Here is a 13,172-nt window from a genome sequence, read left to right as displayed (position 1 = left end):
GGTCTTTAATCCATTTGACTTAATTCTTGTGCATCGAGAGAGAAAAGGATCTATTTTTATCCTTCTACATTTTTTTCCAGCACCATTTGCTGAAGAGGCTGTCTTTTCTCCAATGAGTATTTTTGGCATTTTTGTTGAATATCAGGTGGTTATAGGTACCTGAACTTACATCTGGGTGCTCTATTCTGTTCTATTGATCTACATGTCTGCTTTTGTGACAGTACCATGCTATTTTTGTTACTATGGCTCTGTAGTATAGGTTAAGATCAGTCGTGGTAATACCACCAGCCTTGTTTTTGTTGTGCAGTATTGTGTTAGATATTTGAGATTTTTTTTTTGTACTTCCAAATGAATTTTTGGATTTTTTTTCTATTTCCATGAAGAATGCCATTGGAATTTTGATGGGGACTGCATTAAATGTGTAGATTGCTTTTGGTAATATTGCCATTTTCACAATATCAATTCTTCCAATCCAATAACAAGGAATGTCTTTCTCTTTCCCTAGTGTCTTCTGTAATTTCTCACTTGACTGTTTTAAAGTTTTCTTTATAGCGATCTTTCACTTCCTTGGTTAGGTTTATTCCAAGGTACTTTATTTATTTATTTTTTGATGCAATTGTGAATGGGAGTGCTTCTCTGATCATCCTCTGTGTATTTGTTGTTAGCATATAGGAAGGCTCCTGATTTCTGAGTGTTTATTTTGTATCCTGCTACATGGCTATAGGTGTTTATCAGCTCTGGTGGAGTCTTTAGCATCCTTTACATATAGAATCATGTCATCTTCAAATAATGATAACTTAATCTCTTCCTTTCCAATTTGTATGCCTTTTATGTGTGTCTCTTACCTTATTGTTATGGCTAAGACTTCCAGTACTATATTAAATAAAAGTGGGGACAGTGGACACGCTTGTCTTGCTCCTGATTTTAGTGCTTCAAGTTTTCCCTATTTATAATCCTATAATTTGTTGGATTCAGGCTTGTCATAAATAAGCCTTTATTGGGCTGGAGGGATGGCTTAGCAATTAAGGCATTTGCCTGCAAAGCCAAAGGACTCAGGTTCAATTCCCCAGGACCCACGTTAGCCAGATGCACAAGGGGGCGCATGCATCTAGAGTCTATTTGCAATGGCTGGAGGCCTTGGCGCACCCATTCTGTCTTTCTCTCTCTCTCCCTCTTTCTCTCTGCCAAATAAATAAAATAGTAAAATAAAATAAATAGCCTTTATTATGTTGAGATATGTTCCTTCTATTCCCAGTCTCTGTAGGACTTATCATGAAAGGATGTTGGATTTTGTCAAATCCTTTCTCTGCATCTAATGAGATGATCATGTGATTTTTGTCCTTCAGTCCATTCATATAATGTATTACATTATCAATTTGCATATGTTGGACCATCCCTGTATCTCTAGGATAAAGCCTACTTTGTTGGGGTGAATGATCTTTCTGATATTTTTTTGTATTCTGTTTGCCAATATTTTGTTGAGAATTTTTGCATCTATGTTCATGAGGGAGATTGGTCTGTAATTTTCTTTTTTTGTTCTATCTTTGCCTGGTTTTGATATCAGGGTGATGCTGGCTTCACAACAGGAGTTTGGTAGGATTCCTTCTTTTTCTATTTTATGGAAAAGTACAGGAAGCAATGGTGGTAGTTCTTCCCTGAAGGTCTGGTAAAATGCACCAGTGAATCTAACTGGGCCTGGACTTTTTTTTAGTTGGGAGTTTTTGAAAACTGCTTGGACATCCATACTTGTTATAGGTCAATTTAAGTGATTAATCTCATCTTGATTTAATTTAGGTAGGTCATATAAATCAAGGAAATCATCCATTTCTTTCAGATTTTCAAACTTAGTGGAGTATATGTTCTTATAGTATGTCCTATAATTTTTTGAATTTCTCTGGTATCTATTGTGATGTTGCCTTTTTCATCTCCAATTTTATTAATTTATGTCTCTTCTCTCTTTCTTTTGGTCAGATTTGCTAAGGGTTTATCAATCTTGTTTATCCTTTCAAAGAACCAACTCTTTCTTTCTTTGACTCTTTGGATTATTATTTTTTTTGTTTCTATTTCATTAATTTCTGTGCTAGTCTTTATTATTTCTTCTCATCTACTGATTTTTGGATTGCTTTGTTCTTCTTTTTCCAAGACTTTAAGGTGAAGCATTAGGTCATTTACTTGAGACCGTTCTTATTTCTGTTTTTTTTTCTTTCTTTTTTTTTTTAATTAATTTATTTATTTATTTGAGAGCGACAGACACAGAGAGAAAGACAGATAGAGGGAGAGAGAGAGAATGGGCGCGCCAGGGCCTCCAGCCTCTGCAAACGAACTCCAGACGCGTGCGCCCCCTTGTGCATCTGGCTAACGTGGGACCTGGGGAACCAAGCCTTGAACCGGGGTCTTTAGGCTTCACAGGCAAGCGCTTAACCGCTAAGCCATCTCTCCAGCCCTTTTTTTGTTTTTTTGAGATAGCATCTCACTCTGATCCAGCCTTTCTAATTTCTTAATATAGGCATTTAGAGTTATAAATTTACCTCTTAGGACTGCCTTCATTGTGTTCCAAAGTTTTTGGTACATTGTGTTTCATTATTATTTGACTATGATTTTTTTGATTTCCTTCTTGATTTCTTCATTGACCCTCTCATCATTTAGTAGTGTATTGTTTAGTTTCCATGATTTTGTGTATGCTCTGTAGTTTTTCTTTTTTTTTAAATTTTTGTTTATTTTTTATTTATTTGAGAGTGTTAGAGAGAAAGAGGCAGATAGAGAGAGAGAGAGAATGGGCACGCTAGGGCCTCCAGCCACTGCAAACGAACTCCAGATGCATGCACCCCCTTGTGCATCTGACTAACGTGGGTCCTGGGGAATTGAGCCTCGAACTGGGGCTTTACAGGCAAGTGCTTAACCGCTAAGCCATCTCTCCAGCCCTATAGCTTTTCTTGTTATTGATTTGTAGTTTGATTCCATTGTGGTCAGATAGAATGCAAGAAATTATTTCAATTTTCCTGCATTTGTTAAGGTTTGTTTTGTGTCCTAAAATATGGTCTATTTTAGAGAAGGTTCCATGTGCTGCTGAAAAGAATGTGTATTCTGCAGCATTTGGATGAAATGTCCTGTATATATCTCTAAGGTTCATTTGTTCTATAACCTCATTTAATCCAGATGCCTCTCTGTTTATTTTTTCTGGGATGACCTGTCATTTGATGAGAGTGGGGTGTTGAAGTCATCCACTACAAGTGTGTTTGGTGTTATCTGTGACCTTAATTCTAATAGCATTTGTTTGATGAATCTGGGATCCCCCATGTTAGGTGCATATATGTTTAGGATTGTAATGTCCTCCTGTTGGAGTGTGCCTTTAATCAATATAAAGTGACCTTCCTTATTTTTCTTAACTAATGTTGGACTGAAGTCTACCTTGTTAGATATTAGGATAGCAACCCTTGCTTATTTTCTAGGCCCGTTTGCTTGAAACACCATTTTCTAGTCTTTCACCCTAAGATAGTGTCCATTCTTTTTAGAAAGGTGAGTTTCTTGGAGGCAACAAATTGAAGGTTCCTTCTTTTTAACCCAGTCTGCAAACCTATATCTTTTGGTTGGGGCATTGAAGTCATTGATATTAAGAGATATTATTGAGGGCTGGAGAGATTGCCTAGTGGTTATGGCATTTTCCTATAAAGCCAAAGGACCTAGGTTCAATTCCCCAGGACCTATGTAAGCCAGATGCATAAGGAACACATGCATGTGGAGTTCATTACCAGTGGCTAGAGGCCCTGGCATAGCCATTCTTTCTCTGTCTCTCTTCTCTCTCTGTGCTTACAAATAAATAAATAAAATAAAAAAGAGATATTATTGAAAAGTGTATATTAAGGGAATTAACATGGGATTTTTTTATAATCATGGAAAATGCTAATAAAAATTTTAAAAAAGTGTATATTAATTTTTTTCCACTTTTTTGTAGTTTTTCCCATTTTACCTTTGCTTTCTTGTATTAACTAGTATTTGATTATGACTTGCTTTTTTCAGGTTCCTTATATGTGTGTTTTTCTTTCTCTTCAGCATGGAGAATTCTTTCAAGTATTTTCTATAGAGCTGGTTTTGTCTTCAAATATTCCCTTAGCCTGCTTTTGTTGTGGAATGTCCTTATTTCTCCATCTATTTGAATGGACAGTTTATAGCATAAAGTAACCTTGGTTGATAGTTGTTATCTTTCAGAATTTGGAATACATCACTCCAAGCCTTTCTGGCTTTTAAAGTTTGTGTTGAGTAATCAATCTGCTGTGAGCATGATGGGCTTGCCTTTGTAGGTAACTTGATTTTTCTTTCTAACGGCTTTCAATATTTTTTCTTTGGTTTGTGTGTTTGGTAGTTAATTGTAATATGGCAAGGAGAGGTTCTTTCCAGGTTTTGTCTGGTTGGTGTTCTGAAGGATTCCTGTATTTGCATTGGCATCTCTTTCCCAATTCGGGGGAAGTTTTCTTCTATAATTTTGTTGAAGATGCCTACTATGCCTTTGGAGTGAAATTCTTCTCCTTCTACTGTACCTGAATTATGTTTGATCTTTTCATAATGCCCCGAATATCTTGAAATTCCCATTCATACTTTCCTATTAGTTTGTCTTTACCTTTGTTGGACTGTATTAGATCCTCCACCTGGTCTTCTAGTTTAGATATTCTGTCCTCTTTATCCATTCAACTGGTGAGATTTTCTACAGAGTTTTTTTTATTTTTTTATTTCATTGACTGTGTTCTTCATTGCTAGTAATTCTGACTGGTTTTTCTTTATTATTTCTATTTCCTTATTTATGTCTTATATAGACCTCTTTATTTCATTAAATTGGTTTCCTGAGTATTCTTTGTTTCCTTTGATTTACTCTTTCATTCCTTTGATGTCTTCGAGCATATTTATAATCATTCTTTTGAAATGTTTCTAAGGTATTTCCTCTAATTCATTCTCATTGGAGGTTATTTCTGGTGCATTAATACTTTTTTATATTGTCTTGTTTCTTGTGTTATAATGTATATATTTTTGCATCTTGAATTAATTTTATGCTTGGATTTTCTAGTTAGCTGCAGTATTATTAGATGTATCAATCAATCTGATGTTATATATCTTCAGGGTAGGAGCTTAAGGTGCTAGGTGTGGCTCTCAAGACTATCAGAGTATCTACAAAAGTGACCCTAGCTGTTGGGTTTTGCCTGCTATGAGAGTATTTTTTTAATTTGTTTATTTCTATTTACTTATTTGAGAGTGAGAGAGAAAGAGGGAGGGAGGGAGGGAGGGAGGGAGAGAGAGAGAGAGAGAGAGAGAGAGAGAGGGAGGGAATGGGCACACACACCAGGGCTTCCAGCTACTGCAAACGAACTCCAGATGCATTCGCCCCCTTGTGCATCTGGCTAACGTGGGTCCTGGGAAATTAAGCCTCGAACCAGGGTCCTTAGGCTTCACAGGCAAGTGCTTAACCACTAAGCCATCTCTCCAGCCCAATAGTTCTTTTTTTTTTTTCTTTTTTTTTTTTTTTTTGGTTTTTCGAGGTAGGGTTTCACTCTAGCACAGGCTGACCTAGAATTCACTATGGAGTCTCAGGGTGGCCTCGAACTCACAGCCATCCTCCTACCTCTGCCTCCCAAGTGCTGGGATTAAAGGTGTGCACCACCACGCCCGCTATGAGAGTATTGAAGTAGGCTGATTGGAACAAATTACAGGCAGATTGTAAAATTTAACGAAACAATGTATACATCCAATGAAAAACAGTATGGAATATTTATGCAAGAGTAGGTATTATGACAACCAGATCCTCTAACAAAGTCACAGTCCCTTGGGGTGTGTGTTGCTCCACACCCTTAATCCTGTCAACTAGGAGGTTAAGATTTCTGGTCTGTTGAGGTTTCCAAGTCAGCTTGTGACCAAGTGAGACCCTTCCCTAATGAACAATAGAAGAGGAAACAAAGCCACTACAAATCAGGAAGCAACAAATAGCAAGCCCAAAGTATAGCTTATTTAAGAATGGCAAATCTGACCATCCCTCAGATTTAACATATATATATATGGTGTCAGGGTGGCCTTGAACTCATGGCGATCCTACCTCTGCCTCCTGAGTATTGGGATTAAAGGTGTGTGCCACCATGCCCGGCTACACTTTACTTTTTAGTAGAACAGTATATGTTGCTGTTTTTTTGTTTTTGTTTTTTTTTGGGGGGGGTTCTATCCTAGGCTTCTTTGGCATGGTTCCTACACCGCCATCTTTTTTAAAAAATTTATTTATTTATTTATTTGAGAGCGACAGACACAGAGAGAAAGACAGATAGAGGGAGAGAGAGAGAATGGGCGCGCCAGGGCTTCCAGTCTCTGCAAACGAACTCCAGATGCGTGTGCCCCCTTGTGCATCTGGCTAACGTGGGACCTGGGGAACTGAGCCTCGAACCGGGGTCCTTAGGCTTCACAGGCAAGCGCTTAACCGCTAAGCCATCTCTCCAGCCCTACACCGCCATCTTAACTGGAAGACTTGTGTGTTCTTTTTAAGTGAGTCCTGCTAATTTGCTCCATATTCATTTCTTTTCTTCTGTTTTGAACTTGCTGTTAAACAATTTTACTTTTATTTCCTTTTTTTTTTTGAGGTAGGGTTTTACTCTAGTCTAGGCTGACCTGGAATTCATTACATAGTCTCAGGGTGGCCTTGAACTAATGGCGATCCTCCTACCTCTGCCTCCTCCTGAGTGCTAGGATTAAAGGTGTACACTACTATGCCTGGCTCTGAATACTTAAAAAATTTTATAAAAATATTTATTTTTATATTTATTTATTTATTTGAGAGAGAGAAGGAGAGATAAAGAGGCAGATTGAGAATGAGCACATCAGCCACTGTAAACTAACACCAGATACGTGTGACCCCTGTGCATCTGGCTTAGGTGGTTCCTGGGGAGTTGAACCTGGGTCCTTTGGCTTTGCAAGCAAACATCTTAACCTCTAAGCCATCTCTCCAGTCCAAACCTGAATACTTTTCATCTGAGGAGTTCTTAACTGGTTTTATACACATGATTCTTTCATCAGCTGGAGGTGGTTCTTCATCTGCTTTTGCAGCCTTTATTTCTGCTTTGATTTTTATGACTTCCTAAGCTGTCAGCTCTCCTTTTTTTTTTTTTTTTAAACTACAACTTGAGGTTTTTTCCAGTCACATTCACATTGCTAGTAGAAATCCAACCAAAAGCAGCTTGTGGGAAAAAGAGGTTTATTTTGGCTTACAGGCTTGAGGGGAAGCTCCACAATGGCAAGGGAAAATGATGGCATGAGCATAAAGTGGATATCGCCCCCTGGCCAACATAAGGTGGACAATAGCAACAGAAGAGTTTGCCAAACACTGGCATGGGGAAACTGGTTATAGCACCCATAAGCCTGCCCCAAACAATACACCACCTCCTGGAGGCATTAATTCCTAAATCTCCATCAGCTGGGAACCTAGCATTCAGAATACCTAAGTTTATGGGGGACACTTGTATCAAACCACCATATTCCGCCCCTGGCCCCCATAAACTGATATCCATACATGATGTAAAATACAATGCATTCAGTCCTACTTTAAAAGTCCCTGTAGTTTTTTTTTTTTTGGTTTTTCGAGTTAGGGTCTCACTCTGGCTCAGGCTGACCTGGAATTCACTATGTAGTCTCAGGGTGGCCTCGAACTCTCGGCGATCCTCCTACCTCTGCCTCCCGAGTGCTGGGATTAAAGGCGTGCGCCACCACGCCCGGCTGTCCCTGTAGTTTTTATTAATCCCAATGATGTTCAAACACCCCCATAGTCCAAGATCTTTTAACTGAGCCATAACACCAAAAAGTCCACCAAAAAAAAACCCCATAATAACAGAATAATCATTCACACTGCAAACATCAAACTCTGTAGCTTCAAGTTCAACAACTGTGCAAGTGACAAATGTCTAAATTTGATAATTCTAACCAGCAACAACTCTCTGGAGTTCTAATTTCACCCTCCAGCTAGGCTATTCACAGTCCTGGAAAAATTCATCTGGGGCCGGCAGCTTTCCTTAGCAGCCATCTTATGGTCCTGGCATCCCCACTGGGTCTCCGCTGCAATCCACAGTTCATCCCCATGGCCCCATGGGGTCTCTATGCAGGCAACCAGCAAACCTGCTTCACACTGCCCATGGCCATTTCCAAAACACAAGATCATGTTGCAAACTCAATGACCCTCTCTTTCCTGCATTTCTTATACTCTACAAGACAAGACAGGGTGCCAATTTGTTAATCCAGGGGGGAAATAAAGCAGACTTTGAAGAACAGGACACTCCTTGAGTACTCAGGCCCCTTCATAAGAGTCTACATTCTTCTTGTTGCCACAGTGCAGTTCGGCTGGCCCAATCTCAAAGGCTGTAATATTTCAATTTTCAGGTCAATAGGCAGCAGTTTAGGCCCAAAGATTTCATGTTTTTTCTGTGCCATAATCCTCTGCTCACACCAGTTCATTTCTATGCAAAGCAACCCTGCACAACTTCTCAGAACAGCAAGCTTTTCACACAAACTGCTAGCCCAGTCCAACCAAAGCTCTTTCTCACTCTCATAAGCCAAACCTCACAGTACACAGTTCTTACTGCATTCAGGTCATTCAACTCTGACCAGAATAGTCCATCAAGCTGTACTTACAGCACTGCAAGGCGTCTCTTAGGCCAAAGTTTCAATCTTTCCACATTCCTCTTGAAAATCAGCTCCAAAAGGCCAAAGCCACACAGTCAGGTGTCTAGCAGCAATCTCACTTCTTTGGTACCACTTTACTGTTTCAGTCAGGTTTGCATTGCTGGCAGAATCACCTGACCAAGAGCAGCTTGTGGGAAAAAGAGATTTATTTTGACTTGTAGGCTTGAGGGAGAAGCTCCACAATGGCAATGGAAAATGATGGCATGAGCAGAGGGTGGACATCACCCTCCAGCCAACATAAGGTGGACAATAGCAACAGGAGAGTGTGCCAAACACTGGAAAGAGGAAACTGGCTATAATACCCATAAGCCTGCCCCCAACAATATATCCCCTTGAGGAGGCATTAATTCCCAAATCTCCATCAGCTGGGAACCTAGCACTCAGAACACCTAAGTTTATGGGGACACCTGAATCAAACCACCATCATCTTTGTCACTGCAATCACCATCTTCATCTGGAAGTTGAGGCTAGTTTCTCTTGGTCTCCACGGTGAGCCTCTCCCTGTAGTGGACCCACTCCTTGAAGCATGATAGGAATGGCTCGCATGCCGTCCCAGGACACCTGGTTCCACCTGCTCATGTGGGTCGTGGAAAAGCAAAATCTTGCTGGATGACTGGCCATCAGGAATCATTTCTTTTTAAAAAAATATTTTTATTTATTAGCAGACAGAGATGGTGAGAGAATGGGCACACCAGGACCTCTAGCTACTGTAAGCAAACTTCAGATGCATATGCCACTTTGCGCATTGTGATTTACCTGGGTACTGGGGAAGTGAACTCAGGTCATGATGTTTTGCAGGCAAGTGTCTTAACTGCTGAGCCATTTCTCCATCCCCCATATGCTTGTATCTTTGGAAGGGTCTAAAGGCAGCCTACTAGCTCAGCAAAGAACTGAAAGTAGTAACAGCTGTACCCTCTGTTACAGAGGAAGAAAGATGCCCTGGGGTGGGAACTACTCCAGCCACTCCTCTGAGAGGATGGCTAAGGTTGCCTTTAATGACGGTCATACAAGGTGACCAGAGATCCCATGAGGAACTGAAGATTGCTGGTCCCCTACTAACATGCACAATACTTGGGCTTTAGTGGACACTGGAGCAGTATGAACTTAATTTATGCATGGTAAATTCTAAAAGCATAGGGGCAAGAACACCCGTGGATGGACTGGGGAGAGAATGGTGCAGGTGAAAAGGGATAAGCTTGTCCTATGGGTGAGAAATTATCCCCCCTCCCAGGAGCACAACATGTGCATTTTCCCACCCCAAGAGGACATTCTAGTGTGAATGCACTGCAGGGCCACATCCTGCATACCACCATTGGTGTGTCACCTGAGTGTGAACTATAAAGTTAGCCATGAGTGGTTGTGTGAGATGAGAGCCTGTACAGTGCCTACCCTGAGTAGGGCTGTATCAAACACGACTGACAAAATCACAGAAACCAGGCTGGAAAGATGGCTTAGCAGTTAATGTGCTTGTCTGCAAAGCTTAAGGATCTAGGTTTGATTCCCCAACATCCATGTAAGCCAGATGCACAAAGTGGTACATGAGCCTAGAGTTCGTTTACAGTAGCTGGAGGCCCTGGCACACCCATTCTCTCTATATCTGCTGCTTTCTCTCTCTCTCTCTCTCTCAAATGAATAAGTAAATAAAACATAAAAAATTACATAACCCATCACAGGTAGAAAGAGTAGAGCTGGGCTAGAGAGATGGCTAAGTGGTTAAGGTACTTGCTTGTAAAGCCTAACCAACTGAGTTCAATTCCCCAGTACTCACACAACACCAGATACACAAAGTAGTGCATGCATCTGGAGTTTGTTTGATTGATGTGAGCTTGAGGCCAGCCTGAGACTACATAGTAAATTTCAAGTCAGCCTGTGCTAGAGTGAGACCCTACCTCAACCTCCCCCTCTTAAAGAAAAAAAAAAAGGTAGGTATTACTCACCCAGTCCAAAGATCACCCAGCATGGCCTGTGAAGAGAGAGGCCAAGAAAGACAGCTCCTGAAGAATGACTATGTACTACAGAGAGCTGAACACCCACAGTACCGTACCAACATTTTTTTTTTTTTTGGTTGTTTCTTTGATGTAGGGTATCACTCTAGCTCAGGCTGATCTTGGAATCCATTCAGTAGTCAAGGCTGGCCTCAAACTCACAATTCTCTTACCTCTGCCTCCAGAGTTTGGGATTAAAGGTATGTGCCACCACAATGGGCTGCTCAAAAAAATTTTTTTAGGACTTCTGGGTAAGATGGCATAGTAGCCATGTCAAAGCAGCCTAGGGAGAGAAATAAGCAAAAAAGCAGCAAAATATACTCTTCTATTGAAAAGTGAAGGTGTATAAAGGAATTATCAACCACAGCAAAGATGAAGGAGAGACCCAGAGCTTCCAGCAAGCATGGAACCAGCCAGAATCATGCCAAGACTCCAGTGGCCTCAGTCTGTGAGCCCACCTGCTGGCCCAGTGCAGAGCTGCAAGAGCAGAAGACAGGTATGTAGTTCTGCACTGGAAGTGCTAATCTTTTTTTTTTTTTTTAATGAAACATACATGAACTTTTATTGCAAAGTTATTCCTTAATGAGATATGGACTTTAAGGTAGTTTATTGATGCATAGGTTAAATATTCATTTATTTTATTTTATTTTTTATTTTTTTGACTTCCATAATTGTAAACAATATCCCATGGTAATTCCCTCCCTTCCCTCACTTTCCCCTTTAAAACTCCACTCTCCATCATATCCCCTCCCTCTCGCAAACAGTCTCTCTTTTATTTTGATGTCATGATCTTTTCTTCCTATTATGATGGTCTTGTGTAGGTAATGTCAGGCACTGTGAGGTCATGGATATCCAGACCATTTTGTGTCTAGAGGAGCATGTTGTAAGGAGTCTTACCCTTCCTTTAGCTCTTACATTCTTTCTGCTACCTCTTCTGCAATGGACCCTGAGCCATGGAAGGTGTGATAGAAATATTTCAGTGCTGAGCACTCCTCTGCTATAGAAGTGCTAATCTTACCCTCCATGTCAGGGCAGGTTATATGTTAAATTTGGTTGATGTAATCTTGGTTGGCTCTGTCATTGTCAAATAAGCTTTTATTTGGTGTTGACTATTGTTGCCTTTAACTTTTCCTGATTTATATGGCCTTTGTCTTTTTCTTCTGTCATCACTGGGGGCCAGATCTTACTTGGACCTAGGCTGACTTGGTATCCATTTCAGACCAGACATCTCAGCCTCTCAGTTGACAGGATTAAGGGTGAGGGGAAACACACACCTTTAGGGATTTTGGCTTTATTAGATTATCTGTCTGTTTTAATCTCCACTCTTGAATAAATACTCTGTGGTGGTTTTGATTGAATGTGTATATTACTGAGTTGAATTTTAGAATTTGCCAGTAATTTGCCCCACACAGTCTACTAGAATCCTAACATAGCAGGCAAACTCAACACCTAGGATCACTTCTGCTATTACTCTGGGAGTAATATAAGAGCTACATCTGGCTCCTTAAACTCCTACCCTGAAGATATATAAAGTTGGATTTATACATCTAAGAATACTGCAGATAATTAGAAAACCCAAGCACCAAATTAACTCAAGATGCATAAATCTCTACATTATAGTTCCAGAAACACACACACACAAATCAAGACAATACAATTCCACCAAAAAGTTATAAATCTATCAGAACTGACCTCTAGTGAGACTGATTTAGAAGAAATGCCTGACAAAGTTAAAAAAAAAAAAGATATTATCTACACACAAAGAAATCAAAGGAATCAAAGAAGGAAACAAAGTCATAAAGGAAACCCAAAAGAGCACAGGAAACCAACTAAATGAAATAAGGTCAATACAAGACCTAAGTAAGGGAATAGAAATAATGAAAGTACGCCAATCAGGTATACAAAAAATGCAAAACAGATTGAGTCAAATAGAAAACTTGGTACAAAGTCTTAACAGTAGAATGGATCAAGGAGAGGATGGAATATCTAAACTAGAATACCATGTGGCAGATCTAACACAGTCCAACAAAGAGAAAGACTAACTAATATGAACTAGTATGAATGGGAATTTCAAGACATTCAGAACACTATGAAGAGATCAAACATAAGAATTCAGGGTATAGCTGGGCGTGGTGGTGCACAACTTTAATACCAGCACTTGGGAGGCAGAGGTAGGAGGATTGCCATGAGTTCAAGGCCACCCTGAGACTTCACAGTGAATTTGAGGTCAGCCTGGACTAGAGTGAGACCCTACCTTGAAACCCCCCCCCCCACAAAAAAAAATCAAGGTATAGTAGAAGGAGAAGAATATCACTCCAAAGGCATAGTAGGTATTTTCAACAAATCACAGAAGAAAATTTCCCCTAAACAGGGGATGTAGATACAGGAAGACTTTAGAAAGCCAAACAGACAAAATCAGGAAAGAACCTCTCACCACCATACTATAATAAAACTACAAAACACACAAACCAAAGAAAATATATTGAAAGC

The 13,172-nt window shown here is 40.0% G+C and overlaps 1 protein-coding gene across 1 annotated transcript in view; it reads right to left on the bottom strand.

Moving 5' to 3' along the window:
- Positions 1–9,102: 9,102 nt before the first annotated feature.
- The window catches only part of Pigg (phosphatidylinositol glycan anchor biosynthesis class G), an 89,538-nt gene continuing 85,468 nt past the window's right edge, over positions 9,103–13,172 (bottom strand). Inside the window, exons 11-12 of the mRNA XM_045161821.1 lie at positions 10,635–10,660; positions 9,103–9,330 (exon numbers count right to left, since the gene is read on the bottom strand). Coding sequence (XP_045017756.1) covers positions 9,110–9,330; positions 10,635–10,660 — 247 coding nt within the window. The 3' untranslated portion in view covers positions 9,103–9,109. The remainder of the gene's footprint in view (positions 9,331–10,634; positions 10,661–13,172) is intronic.

The sequence above is a fragment of the Jaculus jaculus genome, chromosome 11 (assembly GCF_020740685.1).
Source record: "Jaculus jaculus isolate mJacJac1 chromosome 11, mJacJac1.mat.Y.cur, whole genome shotgun sequence".
Taxonomy (NCBI): Eukaryota; Metazoa; Chordata; class Mammalia; order Rodentia; family Dipodidae; genus Jaculus; species Jaculus jaculus.
This window is presented reverse-complemented; position numbering and strand designations above follow the sequence as displayed.